Genomic DNA, 20,855 nt, shown 5'->3' with positions numbered 1-20,855 from the left:
AAGGAACAATATCTACTTAGGATGAGGCTCACTGCTAATGACAACATTGGTATAAATCTTTATTTCATATAGTTTTCTCGATAATTTGTTTTATAGGAGTAGGAAAAGTGTCACTTTTGCATTTCTCTGTTGTTCTCTTACATTTGCATTATTAGTCTTATCTTCACAATTTTTCAGACATCTTTTGAAGACCTTAATCCATATGATGAGGATTCCCCACTCCAGTAAGTGCTCCTCTCAACTCCTTCTCACACCCTCATCCAATCCATCAGCAGATCTTCTGGCGATGCCTTCAAAACACGTCCAGAGTTCCTCCCTTCTTACCGACTCCTCTGCTGCCATCCAGGGCCAGGCCACCATCATATGGTGCCTGAATCACTGCAAATGTCTCCTAACTAGTCTCCCTGCTTCCTCCCTTCCTTCCGATAGTCTCTTCTCCACAGAACCCAGCCACTGTGACCCTTCTCAAATGGAAGTCAGGACATGTCCTCCTGGCTCCAAACCTTCCCGTGGTGTCTCATCTCACTCAGAGTGAGACGGAAGGGACATACAGTGTCTGTCCACCCTTGGTACTGCCCTGCCCTCCTCTCCTCACTCCAGCCTCATTCACTTGGCTCTGGCCACTGTGGACATCCAAGGCTGTTCCTTGGATGCTTCCAAACACATTTACACCCCAGGTCTTACACTTGCCCTTGTCCCTGCCAGTAACCTTCTTGTCTCAGCTCAGCATGCTTCTTCCCTCACTTCTTTCAGGTTTCCGCTCATATTATATATATAAGTCCAAACCCCTGCCCCTGCCCCACCCTCAGGTGTCCTCTATCCCTGTGCCCTGCTGTATCCTTCTCCAGAGCACTTATCACCCCTGACATATTATCTGTTTGTTGTCTGCCTCCACCTTTCAGAATATAAACTCCAATGAGAGCAGGCACTTTTGTCTCTTTTGCTTATTGCTGTATTGGCAGTGGCTACAACAATGTCTGGGATATTATAAGCACTCGGTAAATATTTGCTATTGAATTAGTGGTCACTAATTACCTAATATTTCTATGCATACTATTGGTTGGCATAGAGTATTTCTGTTGAAGATGCTTTTATTCCATGTTTATTTTAGTTATAAATGTCGGGTGTGTTATGACATGTCTACTACTGCTTTTTTTTTTTTTAACACCCCAGAACCATTGAAATACTTATACAGAAACTGTGACTTTTGACGAGTAATAATAGGGAATTTACGTGAAAGAGTAGATGATGTTTAAAGCAGTTTTCTCATGATATTGGTATTTTGTTTGGTCCATCCAGCAGAGATATCTAAGATGCCTACACCTCAGATGTGTGGGTCTGAAACCCAAGAAGGAAAGGTCTTTTCTTCTAATTTCAAGGCTACCTCCTAAACTTCACAGCAGAGTATGGTGTGTTCTACAGGATAAATAGCTGAGGGATGCAAAGCCAAATGAGAAGAGGAAAAATCCTAAAATCAGAGCATTCTGATTCCTCTCAAATTATTGTTTTTATAATTCACATAGTCTAGATATACTTATTTTTGTTCTTCTTCAAAGTAGACACAAAGATAAACAAGGGAGTCTTTAAAGCTCCAGACAAATGGAATCATAATAGAATTACTTTAAGTGCTTCTAAAATACTTTTATAATGATAATGATGATGATGATGATCGCTAACACTCATTGAGCATTTACCACATGCCAGGCACTGGTCTAAGAATTTTACATATACTAACTTGGTATGATCATGAGAACACCCAGAAATCCAAAGAGAAAACCTGAAGAAAACAACATAATCCCAAAATCAGAAAAAATGACCCATGACGAAACGTTAGTCAGCTCATTTAAAAATGTAAAGTATTTCTTTCTTTAAGTGTCCCAAAAGGTGTTTAATATGACCAACTAAATACCAATGAAATTTCAGCTAATGAAATTTAACCTGATTCTAATATATGTAAGAGAGTAATAATTTAGAAAAAAATTATCATTTTCATCTTGCAATGATATGAGAATATTTAATTTCTTTGTTTTGTTAATTTCATTGGGTTTGTGGTTTAGTGAAGTTTTAGGAAAATTGAAGCTTTGCAAGTGAAATGGCTCTGGATGTTTGATGTTACTCTCTGTTCTACTTTAGAAGAAAATGTAAAGATGACAATGACAAAGAACAAGGCTGATTCTCAAAGTCCTGGGGCACAGCTATATAGAGTGAGTGCCTGGTAGTCAAAGCCCTCCTAGGCTCTGAACTCCTTAAGCACCTAGCATACGCCTGGCATGTGGTGCTCAGTAAGTGCTTGTGAATTAATGAAGACCAGACAGTTGTCATGAATTTATGTAGCAGTCAATAATGGAGCCAATTCTTAGGCCCAACCCACATTGGGCATTGAATTGAAAAGAATTTGTAGTTCCTGATGCCATGTTTTCTCTGGCCTGAGTGTCACAAATCAAGTCAATGAGCTGAGTTATGCATTCCAAGAAATCACCTACATAAATTTAGAAAAATATGAAGACAAATGTTAGATAATAGTTATCATCTGACTTCTTTGGAATTGTTATCCCAATCACATGGCATTATTTTGTTTTATAAAAATACAACTATGCACATATAAACGTGTTATGTCCCTGATGTGATTTGATTGCATTTAACGGAGGACTTCTTGACAACCAGGCCTATCGTAATCTATATGTCGTAACCAGCAACTCAGTGCTTCTAATTGCTATCCTCCACCTCACTGTATGACCTTGCAGAGGTGCCTCTGTCTATTTTTGGCTCAGTTTTCTCATATATGGACTGGGAATAATTACTTTGTAATGTTTTCTACTAGAGAATGATATTAAAAGATTCTCAGCTGAAACAGTTTTCTGACTTAAAGACTTGTAGTTACAGTGCTGTAGAGTGGATGAAAGAATCAGAATTGACAAATATACAATATTGTATAGTATTTTCTTTAAAATGTCTCTCCTGTATTTTGCTTAACACTTATACAAAATCTATCATAAAAATAGATTTCTATTTTTATTTTAACTGTTGCAAAAGGAAAATGCTTGAGTTAAGGATTTCTAAATTTATCATAATAAAGTAGAAAGGATATTTTGAATATAATAGAATGGATTTGAATAAGTAATGACTGATTACTAGCTCTGTGACCTCAGATGTGTAACCTAACCTCTCTAAAGTTCATATTCCTTCATCACTATGACAAAAATAACACTTTACCAACTAGAGTTGATGTAAAGTTTCAAAAAAAAGACTGAATTGGAAGGAAGATTATGTCATATGCCTAGCCTTCAAAAAAGATTAGTTCTATGATTGCTTCCTCACTAATTCTGCTAACAGACTGAAAGTCCTGGAAGTTCTTTCTAAACCAAGTTTCTATTTTTATAGAAAGATATTCAAAATAATGCACATTATTAAGACATTAATACATAGGTTAATAAAACTAGGGAACTTGTTCTTATATAAAACCTTTTAATATTTGCCTATTCAAATGAAAGTGTTATCTCCTAGTTGCAAAAATAAACATTTAAAATATAATTATGGGGGGCAGAGTCAGAATGGAAGCATGGGAAGACATGGAGTTCGTGTCTCCCCACAACTAGGGAGCCTGCCAGATGCTGGTGGGGGACCTCAGTGCCCAAGGAGATGGGAGGAACCCCCAAGCAAACTGGTAGGACATGGGGGAACCGAGAAGGAAGGAGAAGTGGAGGCCAGACAGGACCAGTGCCCCTGAGGGATGGCTGGAAGTGGGGAGGGGTTCCCATTCCTGGAGGGACCCTCGGGGTCTTGGATCAGGGGGGAGTGTGACGAGCGTTTCCACTGCCCAAAAGGCCTGGGAGCCTCCTGGCTCTCAGGCCAGGTCCTATGCTCTCAGAGGCCCCCTCCAGGCCACAGTGGTCCTGGGGGCATAGGAGGGAGGGCAGGGGAGAACAGGAGGGGCAGGTGGGAGGGGCCCTCCAGGACCGGAGGAGCAGGAGAGGAGCAGAGGGTGCTTGCCCCACCCACTCGGGCCCAGGAGGCCTGCTGGCCTCTCAGACCAGGTCCCCCACCCTCTGAGACCAGAGGCATGCCTGGGCCCCTTCTGTTGAGCCTAAGCCTCACCCCTGCCCCCATCCCACAGGGCCTTTTCCAGCCCTTTGGGTCCTAAGCATAGGCCCTGCCCACTGCCCAAACCCCGCCCCTGCCTAGGCCTCATCCTCCACAGCCAAGGCCTTTTCCACCTTTTTTTTTCTTTTTTCCTTCTCTTTTTTACAATTGTGGTTCTGTTTTACCTTCATCTATATTTTTATTTTTATATTCTTTCTAACATATCTGTTAGTTTCCTAGTCTAAGTTTATTCTTTACTCTTTGTTATTGTTCTCCTTTTTTCTGTTTTTTCTTTTCTTTTTTCTTTTTTTTTTTTTTTGCCACCCCATGCGCTTGTGGGATCTTGGTTCACAAGCTTCAGTCAGGCCGAAGCTCCTGCAGTGGGAGCTCTGAGTCCAAACCACTGGACTACAGAGAACCTCAGACCCCAGGGAATATTCATCGGAGTGAGGTCTCCCAGAGGTCCTCATCTCAGCACCAAGACCCAGCTCTACCCAACAGCCTACAGACTCCAGTGTTGAAAGCCTCAGGCCAAACAACCAGTTAGACAGGAACACAATCCCACCCAAGAACAACAACAACAAAGATACAGAAAAAAAATATGTCACAGATGAAGGAGCAAGGTAAAAACCTACAAGACCAAATAAATGAAGAGGAAATAGGCAATCTACCTGAAAAAGAATCCAGAGTAATGATAGTAAAGATGATCCAGAATCTCAGGAATAGAATGGAGGCACGGATTGAGAAAATACAAGAAATGTTTAACAAAGATCTAGAAGAACTAAAGAACAAACAAACAGAGATGAACACTACAATAACTGAAATGAAAAATACACTAGAAAGAATCAATAACAGAATAACTGAGGCAGAAGAACGAATAAGTGAGTTGGAAGACAGAATGGTGGAAACAACTGCTGAGGAGCAGAATAAAGGAAAAAGAATGAAAAGAATTGAAGACAATCCCAGAGACCTCTGGGAAAACACTAAATGCACCAACATTCAAATTATAGGGGTCCCAGAGAAAAATAAAGGGTCTGAGAAAATATTTGAAGAGATTATGGAAAACTTCGCTAACATGGGAAAGGAAATAGTCACCCAAGTCCAGGAAGTGCAGAGAGTCCCATACAGGATAAACCCTAGGAGAAAAACACCAAGACACATATTAATCAAACTATCAAAAATTAAATTCAAAGAAAAAATATTAAAAGAAACAAGGGAAAAGCAACAAATAACATACAAAGGAATCCCCATAAGGTTATCAGCTGATTTTTCAGCAGAAACTCTGCAGGCCAGAAGGGAGTGGCAGGATATACTTAAAGTGATGAAAGAGACAAACCAACAACCAAGATTACTCTACCCAGCAAGGATCTCATTCAGATTCAAAGGAGAAATCAAAAGCTTTTCTGACAAGCAAAAGCTAAGAGAATTCAGCGCCACCAAACCAGCTTTAAACAAATGCTAAAGGAACTTCTCTAGGCAAGAAACACAAGAGGAGAAAAGGACCTACAAAAACAAACCCAAAACAATTAAGAAAATAGTAATAGGAACACACATATCAATAATGACGTTGAATGTAAATGGATTAAATGCCCCAACCAAAAGACACAGACTGGCTGAATGGATACAAAAACAAGACCCATATATATGCTGTCTACAAGAGACCCACTTCAGACCTAGGGACACATACAGACTGAAAGTGAAGGGATGGAAAAATATATTGCATGCAAATGGAAATCAAAAGAAAGCTGGAGTAGCAATACTCGTATGAGATAAAATAGACTTTAAAATAAAGACTGTTACAAGAGATAAGGAAGGACTCTACATAACGATCAAGGGATCAATCCAAGAAGAAAATATAATAAATATAAATGTTTATGCACCCAACATAGGAGCACCTCAATACATAAGGCAAATGCTAACAACCATGAAGAGGGAAATCGACAGTAACACAATCATAGTAGGGGACTTTAACACCCCACTTACACCAGTGGACAGATCATCAAACCAGAAAATAAATAAGGAAACACAAGCTTCAAATGACAAAATAGACCAGATAGATTTAATTGATATTTATAGAACATTCCACCTGAAAGTGGCAGAACACACTTTCTTCTCAAGTGCACAGGGAATATTCTCCAGGATAGGTCACATCTTGGGTCACAAATCAAGCCATGGAAAATTTAAGAAAATTGAAATCATATCAAGCACCTTTTCTGACCACAATGCTATGAGGCTGGAAATCAATTACAGGAAAAAACTGTAAAAAACACAAATACATGGAGGCTAAACAGTGCACTACTAAATAACCAGAGATCACTGAGGAAATCAAAGAAGAAATAAAAAAATACATAGAAACAAATGACAATGAAAACACAATGACCCAAAACCTATGGGGCGCAGCAAAAGCAGTTCTAAGAGGGAAGTTTATAGCAATTCAATCCTACCTTAGAAACAAGAAAAATCTCAAAGAAAGAATCTAACCCTACACCTAAAGCAACTAAAGAAAGAAGAACAAAGAAAACCCAAAGTCAGTAGAAGGAAAGAAATCATAAATATCAGAGCAGAAATAAATGAAATAGAACAAAGAAAACAATAGCAAAGATCAATAAAACTAAAAGTTGGTTGAGAAGACAAACAAAACTGATAAACCCTTAGCCAGACTCATCAAGAAAAAATGGGAGATGACACAAATCAATAAAATTCGAAATGAAACAGGAGAAATCACAACTGACACCACAGAAGTACAAAGGATTATAAGAGACTACTACAAACAACTATATGCCAATAAAATGGACAACCACAAATTCTTGGAAAGGTACAATTTCCCAAGACTGAACCAGGAAGAATTATAAAATATAAACAGACCTATTGCAAGTAATGAAATTGAAACTGTAATTAAAAATCTTCCAACAAACAAAAGTCCAGGACCAGATGGCTTCACAGGCAAATTCTATCAAACATTTAGAGAAGAGCTAACACTGATCCTTCTCAAACTCTTCCAAAAAATTGCAGATGGAGGAGCACTCTCAAATTCATTCTATGAAGCCACCATCACCCTGATACCAAAACCAGAAAAAGATATCACAAAAAAAATTATAGATCAATATCACTGATGAACATAGATGTAAAAATCCTGAACAAAATACTAGCAAACAGAATCCAACAACATATTAAAATGATCATACACCATGATCAAGTGGGATTTATCCCAGGAATACAAGGATTCTTCAATATACGAAAATCAATGTGATACACCATATTAGCAAATTAAGGAATAAAAACCATATGATCATATCAATAGACGCAGAAAAAGCTTTTGACAAAATTCAACACCCATTTATGATAAAAACTCTCCAGAAAGTGGGCATAGAGGGAACCTACCTCAACATAATAAAGGCCATATATGACAAACACACAGCAAACATCATTCTCAATGGTGAAAAACTGAAAGGATTTCCCCTAAGATCAGGAACAAGACAAGGATGTCCACTCTCGCCACTATGATTCAACATAGTTTTGGAAGTCCTAGCCATGGCAATCAGAGAAGAAAAAGAAATAAAAGGAATGCAAATTGGAAAACAAGAAGTAAAACTGTCACTGTTTGCAGATGACATGATACTATACATAGAAAATCCTAAAGATGCCACCAGAAAACTACTAGAACTAACCAGTGAATTTGGTAACATTGCAGGATACAAAATTAATGCACAGAAATCTCTGGCATTCCTATATACTAACAATGAAAAATCAGAAAGAGAAATTAAGGAAACAATCCCATTTACCATCACAACAAAAAGAATAAAATACCTAGGAATAAGCCTAACTAAGGAGGCGAAAGACTTGTACTCAGAAAACTATAAAACACTGATGAAAGAAATCAAAGATGATATAAACAGTTGGAGAAATATACAATGTTCTTGGATTGGAAGAATCAATATTATGAAAATGACTCTACTACCCAAAGCAATCTACAGGTTCAATGCAATCCCTATCAAACTACCAATGGCATTCTTCACAGAATTAGAACAAAAAATTTTACAATTTGTATGGAAACACAAAAGACCGTGAATAGCAAAAGCAATCTTGAGGAAAAAAAAACGGAGCTGGAGGAATCAGGCTCTCCAACTTCAAATTATACTACAAAGCTACAGTAATCAAGACACTATGGTACTGGCACAAAGACAGAAATATAGATCAATGGTACAGGATAAAAAGCCCAGAGATAAACCCATGCACATACGGTCACTTAATTTAAGACAAAGGAAGCAAGAATATACAATGGAGAAAAGACAGCCTCTTCAATAAGTGGTGCTGGGAAAACTGGACAGCTACATGTAAAAGAATGAAATTAGAACACTCCCTAACACCATACACAAAAATAAACTCAAAATGGATTAAACACCTAAATGTAAGACTAGACACTATAAAACTCTTAGAGGAAAACATAGGAAAAACACTCTGACATAAATCACAGCAAGATCTTTTTTGACCCACCTCCTAGAGTAATGAAAATAAAACCAAAAATAAACAAATGGGAACTAATTAAACTTAAAAGCTTTTGCACAGCAAAGGATACCATAAACAAGACGAAAAGACAACCTTCAGAATGGGAGAAAATATTTGCAAATGAAACAATGGACAAAGGATTAATCTCCAAAATATACAAACAGCTCATGGAGCTCAATATCAAAAAAACAAACAACCCAATTAAAAAATGGGCAGAAGACCTAAATAGACATTTCACCAAAGAAGACATACAGATGGCCAAGAGGCACATGAAAAGATGCTCAATGTCACTAATCATTAGAGAAATGCAAATCAAAATTGCAATGAGGTATCACCTGACACCTGTCAGAATGGCCATCATCAAAAAATCTACAAACAAAAAATGCTGGAGAGGGTTCGATGAAAAGGGAACCCTCTTGCACTGTTGGTGGGAATGTAAATTTATTCAGTCAGTAGGGAGTACAGTATGGTCGTTCATTAAAAAACTAAAAATAGAACTACCATATGACCTAGCAATCCCGCTGCTGGCCATATACCCTGAGAAAACCATACTTCAAAAAGAGACATGTACCACAATGTTCATTGCAGCACTATTTACAATAGCCAGGACATGGAAGCAACCTAAACGTCCATCGAAACGTTTAGGTATATGTGATGTGGCACATATATACAATGGAATATTAGCCATAAAAAGAAACGAAATTGAGTTATTTATAGTGAAGTGGGTGGACCTAGAGACTGTCATACAGAGTGAAGGAAGTCAGAAAGAGAAGAACAAATATTGTATGCTAACACACATATATGGAATCTAAAAAAAATGGAACTGATAAACCTAGTGGCAGGGCAGGAAAAAAGATGTAAACATAGAGAATGTACTTGAGGACATTGGGGGGGTTGGTGGGAGGTGGAAGCTGGGACAAAGTGAGAGAGTGGCATGGACATATATACACTACCAAATGTAAAATAGATAGCAAGTGGGAAGCAGCCGCATAGCACAGGGAGATCAGCTCCGTGCTTTGTGACCACCTAGAGGGGTGGGATAGGGAAGGTGGGAGGGAGGCTCAAGAGGGAGGGAATATGGGGGTATATGTATGCATATGGCTGATTCACTTTGTTGTACAACAGAAACTAACACAGCATTGTGAAGCAATTATACTCCAATAAAAATGTATTAAAAAAAGAAAAAAAAATGTTTGCAAACTTGGAAAAATATATATAATTATACAGCTAGTTATGAAAGATTCTCTAAGTTGCTATGAAGGTGGCTAATCTTTTTAATTAGCAGAGGAATAGGGTAGGGAACACGCCTATTGTGTCTGCTGCTGTGTATCTAGCAGCCATCAGAGTACCTGGCCAAAATAGGTGCTCAGTAAATACTCACGGAATGAATGCTAAGAGATTGTATGGATTTTTGAATCAGAGAGATTTGGTTTGAATCATAGCTCTGTACTGGAATCGTAATAATCTCTATCTCCAAATGTTATTAAGAAGATTGAAAGAGGTAACACATGAAAAATATCTGGCACATGTATTTTCCTTAGTGCTGTTCATACTTTTGCTAATTTCATAACATTACATGTTACAATCAAATAGTATTCCAAATGACCAGATTAATAAACTGCTGCATGTTTTCTACCTGTATGTAGAGAGACTGTACATGTAGTAAAGTCCTACTCAATAAATCTTTGGCTGATATACCATTAGAGCAGCCAGAGTGTTCAGGAAAAGTATTTCCTACTTCAAGGTTTTTTAGAGAAGTCTGTATTGTTCATTTAGTTTTTCTGCACATGGCTTTCAGTTGCCTTTTTAGCTAGTGACCCTGGATTTTTTTTTTTTTTTTTTTTTTTTTTTTCTTTTTGCGGTATGCGGGCCTCTCACTGTTGTGGCCTCTCCCGTTGCGGAGCACAGGCTCCGGACGCGCAGGCCCAGTGGCCATGGCTCACGGGCCCAGCCGCTCCGCGGCATATGGGATCCTCCCAGACCGGGGCACGAACCCGTATCCCCTGCATCGGCAGGCGGACCCTCAACCACTGCGCCACCAGGGAGGCCCGTGACCCTGGATTTTAACTAATGAACTCCAGCTGTTCTTATTTTTGCCTTTCAGCCCTTCTCATTTAACCTCCTGTCTCCCTGGTCTCACATCCTTAAAGTTCTTACAGGAAAAATGGGACAGTGCCAAAGTTTTCAAATGAGGCCTCATGTCTTCTTGAGGGGAGAGGGCTCCTCTATGAAGGGCTCCCAGCTTTTACACTGGTGGAAAAAGAAACATCCATTGTTGGAAACTGGATGCCTAACAACCTCAAATGTGTCAAAAAAAATCCTTTTGTGGTTTTTCATATTAAACAAGCAAGGTAAGTCCATTCAGTAAGGTAAGTCCATAAAACAAACCAAGAAAGTCCACAGTTGAATACTAAATGTAATTGCAAACACCTGTGATGGAGAGGCAATTCCTCGGTAAATATGCAATAAAAGAAACACTTAGCATACAGAGCAATACACATCCAGTTTTTCTGAACCATGCTAAGAACCATCTGTTAGCAAAACCGGCAAAAGTTTTCACTGTTAAACTCAAATGTCATCCCGAAAATGTTGGCTGTGGGCAAAATCTGAGCGAGCCAGGCCTGAAGCAACAGGCAAGCTCAGCTCACAAAGGAAACACCATGAGAACAGGGTGAACCTGGGCCTAGAGACCCTCCCCTTATGCTGGTGACCTGGGGTTGTCTATTATGCTCAGAAATCCTCTTTAGCCTATCCACACATCTCTTTCTAAATCTGATCATCCTTTCAGGGGGACCACTAATACATACATCAGTAAGTACAGCTTCCATTATATTAAACACTTAAGGCCATACTTTCCTCCAGAATGCACCTGATCCTACCAGGCTAAATCCCCGGCTAACCTGATAGCCATTTGGCCCTTCTCCTGAAATTCAAAATGATGTATTTCCCAGGGGCTCTGGAAGACTTTTGAAAATGGCATCAAATTCAGTTATAAACTCATTTTCTGAATTCCTTTTTCCATGCCTGTTTGCATGACCCATCCTCCCAAGCTCAGTTCAAATTCTATTGACTCTATTAGCCACATTGAGATTGACTTGTTCTCATCTCAGTTTACAAGGTCTTTGTTACCTCCATCATAACACTGGTTGCAACTTGAATCATCTGCTCTGTTACAACTGAAAAGATAGAGAGCAAACATCAGGCTTTTTCTTCTCATTCTTCACAACACCCAGCAGCATGCTTTGCGTACAGGATGTGCTCCATAAGGAAGGGAAGATGAAGTAGTTAAAAGGGAAGAAAGAAAGACCAGGGAGAAGCCATTTCTCTGGGTTTTTGATGAAATGAATAGCAATCCTGTCATCATTTTTTTTTTAAGAAGATGTTGGGGGTAGGAGTTTATCAATTTATTTATTTTTGCTGTGTTGGGTCTTCGTTTCTGTGCGAGGGCTTCCTCCAGTTGTGGCAAGCGGGGACCCACTCTTCATCGCGGTACGCGGGCCTCTCACTATCGTGGCCTCTCTTGTTGTGGAGCACAGGCTCCAGACGCGCAGGCTCAGTAGTTGTGGCTCATGGGCCTAGTTGCTCCGCGGCATGTGGGATCTTCCCAGACCAGGGCTCGAACCCGTGTCCCCTGCATTGGCAGGCAGATTCTCAACCACTGCGCCACCATTTTATTTCAAATGGCTTATGTAAAAAGGTTAATAGATTGCATTTTAATGATTTATTTTCACTATACTGGCTTCTTGATTTTTAAATTATAAATTGTTAGTTATCTTGATAGTGAACAAGACATCACTAAGGGAAAGTAAAAAAAATGGAATAATAATAATAGCCAACGTTTGTTGAACTATGAAGATAAAACTCTGTGATTAGTGTTTTATATGTATATTCTCATTTAAGCCTCATAACAGCTCAATGAAATAGGTACTATTATCCTCTTTCTGCAATAAATTGAGTCTTAAGTAGGAAAAGTAATCTACCCACGGTCACACCACTAGTAACTGGTATATCTAAGATTGAAGCTCAAGTCTATCTGATGCCACCAGACTTCTCACCCACTCTACTGTCCAGGGTTCAGAGAAAATACAGACCTAACACTAAAAATACACGTTTTCCTAAGGAGTTTTTCAAATGCTATCTCAACAACTTATTTTCAGGCAAACTGCTTACTGAGAATTTGTGTGAGTATATTATTTACTTTCTCTTTTGTATGGCTTTTTCTAGGGTTATATAGATACAGCCTTAGCACTTAGCATGGGACCAAACTTGCAGAAGATATTTAGTAAATACTCACTGAGTTCATAGTTTGGGTCAACGAATATAATAGTTTTGAATTCTAATTTCCTCAGGAATAAGTAATAAAATGATTTGGAAAACTGGTGTGAAGAATAAAATTGCAATTATAACATTACTTCTATAAATATAAAAAGGCTAGATGCTGAATAGATAGGCTCAATGCATTTTTATCAAATCAAAAACTTAAAATATCTCTTGGGTCCACTCTACTGTTCTTACCTTCCCGGATGGCTGTAAATGGGACTCCTTCCTCTGTATTCATGCTGATGACTTTTAAAGCCACTAGTTGTCCATTTATCCTAGAAGAGTCGGGGGAAAGGGCGCAGATTTGTTGACATGGCCCATAGCAGCAATTTATACTAAGGATGGTTTAGCAAAAGTAGCTTTCCTTCAAAATTTATTCCAGTATATGAAATGTACAAGTTTCTCAAAATAAAAAAGTTTTAAAAGTCATATGTATATATCAAGCCATTGTTTTCTCTTTACCAAAGTGATATATGTTTATTACAGAAAATATGGAGAATATGGGAAAGCACAGAAAAAAATAACCCAACAAAGCCAGCTTCATATTTTGATGTATATTGTTTCTTTTATTTCCCTTTGTGCACTTGTTTGACCCATTCTTATTTTTCATCTGAATTATTGTAATGACCTCCTAACAGTCTTTCTGCTTATATGTTTGTACCCCTACTGTCTACTTCCAACAGTAGCCCAGGGCATCTTTTTAAAGTGAAAGTCAAAACAAGTCACTTCTGTGCTCAAAACCCACTGTCATCTCCACATTTCATTCTGAATAAAAGCCAAATTCTTACAATTGCCTCCTAGGTGCTACCAGACTTGCCCAGTCCCACCATTCTCTCTCTCTCTCTTCATCTCTTACTCTCCCCTTATTCATTGTTCTGTTTGCTGATGTAAGCTAAATGCCAGAGAACAGAGAAGATTTTAATGTAAGTATAAGTATATTGTTTTTAATACAGTGGGATTCACATCGTATTATTAGGAACCTGTTTTTCCTCCATTTAACTTTTTCTGTTAGTCATTCTTGTATTATTTGACATTTAATAGTAACATTTCATCATATAAATACATACAATGTATTCTGCCAATTCCAAATATTTTAACATTGTTTCTAACTTTTGACTATTATAAAAATACCTGGACGATCATATTTGTTGATAAATCTTTTCATACAGCCTCTGTTATTTTCTTAGGGTCGTGGTGGAATTGCCAAATCAAAGAGTATGCAGTGCACAAATTTTTATTGTTTTGAACACATGTTCCCAAATTGTGCCACAGAGTGATCACACCACTAACTGGTCATGAGCCTGGCCATTCCAGCACCCTCTCGCCAACAGCAGGCAGCGTTGTTTGTTCTTTGTTGTTGTTGTTGCTTTAAGATTTCATATTTTAGAACAGTTTTAGATTTACAGAAAAGTTGAGAAGATAGTACAGAAAATTCTCATATACCTCACATCCAGTTTCCTCTGTTGTTAACATCTTATATCAGTATGACACATTTGTTAAATTAATGAGCCAACATTGATATATTATTATTAACTAAAGCCCTTAGTTTATTAGGAATTCTTTAGGTTTTTTTTTTCAGTAAAATTGTATTGCTTGTTGTGGGTTGCATTGTAAATTGGTAAAATTTGGGGGAATGCAACATGATCATATGTGTGAAAAGCCATAAAACTACCACACTCAGGAATTTTTCTCAATAGTTACTTAACAAAGATTTCAGTAATTCCAAATGCATGAAAGATATCATTCATTGTGTTAGTTACAATAGAAAAAAATAGAAATAGCTGAAATGTTCAACATTAGAGAAAAAACTGATTTGATACATATACATATTGCAATATGATTACCAGGACTTCTTTAGTTTTTACCTGACGTCCCTTTTCTATTCCAGGATCTCTTCTAGGACACCACATTGCATTTAGTTGTCATGTCTCTTTAGGCTCCTCTTGGCTGTGACAGTTTCCCAGACATTCCTTGTTTTTGATGACATTAAAGGTTCTGAGGAGTACTGGTCAAGTATTTTGTAGGATACCTCTCTATTGGAATTTTTCTGATGTTTTTCTTATGATTAGACCACAGTTATGGGTTTTGGTTTTATCACATCATATTAAAGGTACATACTGTCATCAGAATTTACGGCTTTTGATGTGGCCTTAATCACCTGGCTCAGGTAATACTTGTTAGGTTTCTTCACTGTAAAGTTACTCTCCCCCCACCCCCTTCCATACTGAACTTTGGGAGAATGTCACTATGAGTAGCCCACACTTAAGCACTGGAAAGTTACGCTCCACCACCTTGAGGGTGGGTTATCTGCATAAATTATCTGGAAATTTGTCTCTTCTCTCCCATTTATTAATTAACTGAACCACTTATTTATAGTACTATGGACTCATAGTCACTTTATTTATTTATTTTTTTTGCGGTACGCGGGCCTCTCACTGTTGTGGCCTCTCCCGTTGCGGAGCACAGGCTCCGGACGCGCAGGCTCAGCGGCCATGGCTCACGGGCCCAGCTGCTCCGCGGCATATGGGATCTTCCCGGACCGGGGCATGAAGCCGTGTCCCCTGCATCGGCAGGCGGACTCTCAACCACTGCGCCACCAGGGAAGCCCTCATAGTCACTTTATACTTTGGGTTACAACCCAATAAATACTATTTTATTTATTTTGTTGCTCAAATGTTTCCACCTTTGCTCTTTGGGAGCTTTTTCAGTTGGCTCCTAGGTATCGTTGACATATCCCCATAAATGTGGGGTTTCTTTTTGGGGGGCATGTTTTTATCTTCATTTTTTGGCCTATTTAATAGGTAAAAAGGATTATCACATTTTAATTTCTATTCCTTTAAATAATTGTGGAACTGAGTTTTGATAAGGTTATTGGTCTTTTCTGTTCTTTTGTGGTTTACCTGTTTGCCCATTTTTTATTGAAATAATTTTGCATATACTTTTCACCAATTTCTTTTGTTTGCCTTATCATATCTTTGAAATTTTAAACTTAAAAATTTTTATGATGCTCAGTATTTTCCAAAATGTTTTACCCAGAACATAGCTCTGTGAAATTCTCCCTATCCCCTACCCTAAATTTTTCTGTTCAAATATGTTTAAAAAATGCTTTATACTTTAAAATTTTTCTTCATCTTTTTTAGAGAGTCATGGTACACATCAACATTTTAAAGATGCTGAGAGCACCTACAATAAAGGATCACATTTTATTTTGTTCTAGGGTTACCCGTGTCAATTGGACAATGGTAATGGTTTCAGTGAAACTTCTATTAAGGTGTCTCAGAACTGGGGGGGTCCCTAGAACATACTTGGATAGATGGGGCACCACGGACATGTCCAATCTTCCCTTACAGGTTCTGACTTAAGTGTTACATATAGACAGACCTTTCCAGTCCAAAAGTTACACAGACTTCCCCTGTTTATTCTTCTAGCTCTTGTATGTTTCCTTTTTCATTTAACTCTTTAATCCACTGGGAATTTATATTGTATATTTACCTTTTCCAAATTGCTAACAATCGTCCCAACTCCATTTATTGGACTGTTTATTTATTTATTTATTTTCCCTGCTGATTCAACATGCCACCATGATTGTATACTAGATCTTAGTAATACTTGGATTTGTGACTGTTCTGGACTTTTACAGATCATATTTCTTTGATCTGTCTTATACTTGTGCTACACTATTTTAATTATCGTAGCTTTTGAACATACTTAGAATACATTAAAACTCTAAATTACAGAATCATTGACATCTTTGTACTACTAGATATTCTAATCCAAATATCCTTACAAGGGTCCCTGAAATGATCTACAAGACCCCATATAAGGCCCTACTGCATCTGCAACTCCTCACTGTCCTCACATCCTTCCATTCTCCCAGCCCAGTGCCAGGCCTGCTCCTGCCTCAGGGATTTGCTACTTGCTATTCCCTCTGCCTGAAACTCTCTTCCACTACACACTCACACAGCTCACGCCTCACCTTTGTCAGTCTCTGTTCAAGTGTTCCTTTCTCAGTGAGGCCTCCTCTCTCACTATTTAAAGTAGTAATTCACCACCCCACTCTGGCACTCCCTATTCCTCTTCCCTGTTTTATTCTTTTCCAAAGCATTTTCACTCTTTGACAAACTCAGTCAAAGAGTTCATTTGTTTATTGCCTCTCTCAGCCCCACTAGAACGTACACTCCATAAGAGCAGGGATTTTTGTCTCTTTTGTTTTCCAATGAGTCCTTATTGGTTAAAATAGTGCCTGGCACAGAGTAGGTGCTTAATAAATATGAGTAGAATGAATGAATGCCTTTCTGGCTTTTTCTTCAAGTCTTTTGTGTCCCTTACTAAATCTTTATATAAATCCTGCCCTTTTTTTTTTTTTTTTTAATTTTTGGCTGCGTTGGGTCTTCGCTGCTGCGCGTGGGCTTTCTCCAGTTGCGTTGAATGGGGGCCATTCTTACCTGTGGTGCACAGGCTTCTCATTGCAATGGCTTCTCTTGTTGCGGAGCATGGGCTCTAGGCACGTGTGCTTCAGTAGTTGTGGCACACGGGCTCAGTGGTCGTGGTTTGCGGGCTCTAGAGCGCAGGCTCAGCAGCTGTGGCACACAAACTTACTTGCTCCATGGCATGTGGGATTTTCCCAGACCAGGGATTGAACCCATGTCTCCTGCATTGGCAGGTGGATTCCCAACTACTGCGCCACCAGGGAAGTCCCAATCCTGCCCATTTTTGATTGTAATGATTTTTTTGTTGTTGCTTTTTGAGAATAATTTCCCCTACAGTATTTTCTATTAAATGGTTATTGCTAATACATAAGACAACTTTTTTTTTTTTTTTTTTTTTTTTTTTTTTTTTTTTATTTATTTATTTTTATCTATTTATGGCTGTGTTGGGTCTTCATTTCTGTGCGAGGGCTTTCTCTAGTTGTGGCAAGTGGGGGCCACTCCTCATCGCGGTGCGCGGGCCTCTCACTATTGCGGCCTCTCTTGTTGCGGAGCACAGGCTCCAGACGCGCAGGCTCAGTAATTGTGGCTCACGGGGCCAGCTGCTCCGTGGCATGTGGGATCTTCCCAGACCAGGACTCGAACCCATGTCCCCTGCATCAGCAGGCGGACTCTCAACCACTGCGCCACCAGGGAAGCCCCCATAAGACAACTTTTGATAAGTATATTTTGATTTTGTAACTGATCACCTTATTGTTCTATCTCACTACTTCTAATAGTTTCTTAAATGATTCTCTTGGGTATTTTTAGGTAGACAATTCTATAATCCACAAAAATTATATTCAGTCTTTTTTTCCTCGTTGCATTGGCTAGAATGCTTATGATAATCTTTAACAACAGAGAATAGTGGGCAGTCTTGCCCTACCTCTAACTTAATGGTGATGTCTCTAGTATTTAACAAAGAAAAAGTATGTAGGCTATTGATTTGAAATTATTCTACAACATAATGAGTAATTATCATTCTAATCCTATTTCGTTCAGAGTTTTAAAAACTAGAAATTGATGTTGAATTTATCAAATGCCTTTTTGACATCTATCTCTATATGTTTTAAAATTATAAATGTAATGCTTTTGTGGTAAGAAATAAAGTGAAAAGTTTGAGTGACCTTTCTCCATTCCAGTCTCAACCACTAGAAGGAGCTACTTTTAATAATCCCTCATATATTTTTCCAGATTCCTCTAGGCACATACAAATTTATACATGAACAGTGTTTTTTTTCTAAATGAGATCATATATTGTTCTGTAACTTGCTTGTTTCTCATAAAATATTGGGCATCTTTTCATACATCTTATACTCTAGATGGTTGCATGCTATTTCATTATATAGTGATAATTTAGCCAGTCCTCCATTAATGGATATTTGTAACCAGGTTTTTACTTTTTCTATTATAAATCTTGCTGCAATTAATACACTGTTACATATATCTCTGTGCACTTGGACAGGGTATATATTTGTAATGTATTTTTCATTCTATTACTAGGCTGAATCCCTTGGAGAAAATCTTTTATATTCTTAGTACCTAAGATAGTTTATGGAAGTGAATTAAATCCTGTTTTTACATAATATATTTAAAATGGTATCTCCTCCAAAATCCTCTTTAACAAGTAAAAATTATAACACAAGTCCTAAGATAAATAATAGTCTTGTATTTATATTAAATTTTTAAAATTAACATTTAACTACTTTGAGCCATTATTTTTCTCCATTGGAGTAACGTAAATTAAAGAAATCAGACCTTCTGACTATCCCACCTTGATTAAAAGCTGTGGAGTTCGTGAATCTTTCAAATACGTTTAACAAAGTTTTTATTAGCCAAAATGGGCACTTGCTTTCTGGATTAACAATCTTTTTATTCTCCAGCCATTTTGTGTAGAATTGCAAGTGTAGAATACCCAGGATTAATCATTCTTTGCGTAATATGTCATACTTTGTAGAAACCAACTTCAGTTTCTTCTACAAAGGCCAAGTGGAAGAAGGAAGGAGAAAACTCAAGGCTGCCATTGCAAACCTCTGTCATTGTGTTTTGGGCTGAATGGGGGGATATGAAAATATCTGTAGAGACACCTTATCAACTGTACTTCCCACCAGGTGAAGAGCAGTAATTGTTCTTTGGGTCAATAGTTGAGAAAGTTTAATTTGAATTGAATAAAAAAAAGGAAAAGCTGATAAATTAGTGGGCTGATTTTAATTGGGGCAGGGGAAGTTTGTTTTCTTTCAAGGCTACTTCAATAACCATGTCTTTCCCTATTGACTATGGGGTCTTGCATAGGTCCCGAACTTCTGTCCTGTGTCATCTGGCTTCATAATGTCAAATCCTGGGGGTGAGAGCCTCATCTCTAGTCTCTCCCAGCTAATGAGTCACTCACCGGCTAATGCCCTTGTAAACTGTAGCGTAAGAACCTTCACCCAGCTTCTCCAAGTTCAAGTAAGATGAGGCTGCCCCAAAGGGGAGGCTCTTCCTCTGCATAAGGGGAATGAGGAGGAATGAGAGGGGGGAAAGAAAAGAGCATTTTTTTAGTGTTGCCTTTTTCTCCCCCCAGAGAAATTAGACAGCATTGCAGAATGTACTTGGGAAGGTCTGCTCAGTAATTGCCCTGGAAATAAGGCCCAGCCTCTCTAGACAAGCACACATTAAATTCTTGATCAACATCAGCTGCTCACTCACCCACTGAAAACCCTGACTCAGATCCTCTTCCTGAAAAGAATCGCTGTTACTCCGTGGCCTTTTACTCTTGAACTTCCGGGCACGGACAGCCTGAAGTCCCCTGGGGTGAAATGAAGTCATGGAACATGATGCTTCTTTTAGGTCTGTTAGCTAGAGAAAAGGGAAAGTGCAGGAATAAAATTTATGCAAAGTCAAGACTCAATGGCTAGCATAAACCACTTTTTCTTTATTTGCCTGATGTTAACTCTTCAAATGTTTTCCAAGCTTCCTACACGCCCAAAAGGCACCTTTCCTGAACATCAGTTCCTTAAAAAAAAATAAAAATAAAATAATGATATCAACTGCTGAAACACAACATTTTCTCTTCACCTAAAAATATACCTTTAAACACTTAGGTTAACCTAAATTTCTTTGATGGATGGTTTCAAATTTTTCTCTGTTAAACCTACACTTTTTTTTTCGTGTCCCCTTAATTTCTCTTTTTAGGAGAAAAATTTTCTAGTATAACATTGCTAATAAACATGAACTAATTACTGAAATTTTTAATCTGTAGGGTACCGTTACTGCAGCTTGCTTTTTGAGGTTCAGCTCTCTAATTTAGTACTTCAGGGATTTCAAGAGAATAACTTTTTAGACTTCAAGTCAAGTGAGTTTCATGCAGCCCAAAGCATAGGATTATTTTTCCCTTTTGGCTTAAAAGGATATCTCCAAATTTGATAACAACAGTCACAAATCCTCTGTGACTTTAATAGAATTTTCTTTTTATTGCTTTAGACCTAGTGCAGGAAAACCAGA

At 38.2% G+C, this 20,855-nt stretch overlaps 1 protein-coding gene across 4 annotated transcripts in view; it reads right to left on the bottom strand.

Moving 5' to 3' along the window:
* Positions 1-20,855, bottom strand: part of CDK15 (cyclin dependent kinase 15) — a gene marked incomplete at both ends in the record, with an annotated part of 86,485 nt that overhangs the window by 65,431 nt on the left and 199 nt on the right. For 2 of the 4 annotated variants that reach the window (XM_081242541.1, XM_081242542.1), the window contains 3 exons: positions 13,102-13,181; positions 19,762-19,856; positions 20,061-20,210. In XM_081242541.1, the coding sequence (XP_081098667.1) occupies positions 13,102-13,181; positions 19,762-19,856; positions 20,061-20,210 (325 nt within the window). The remainder of the gene's footprint in view (positions 1-13,101; positions 13,182-19,761; positions 19,857-20,060; positions 20,211-20,855) is intronic. The other 2 variants (XM_081242543.1, XM_081242544.1) reach the window with 2 other exon arrangements.

This window comes from Mesoplodon bidens (genome assembly GCF_964165515.1).
Source record: "Mesoplodon bidens genome assembly, chromosome: 8".
Lineage (NCBI taxonomy): Eukaryota > Metazoa > Chordata > Mammalia > Artiodactyla > Ziphiidae > Mesoplodon > Mesoplodon bidens.
Note: the sequence above shows the minus strand (reverse complement) of the source record. Positions and strands in the feature narration are given on the sequence as shown.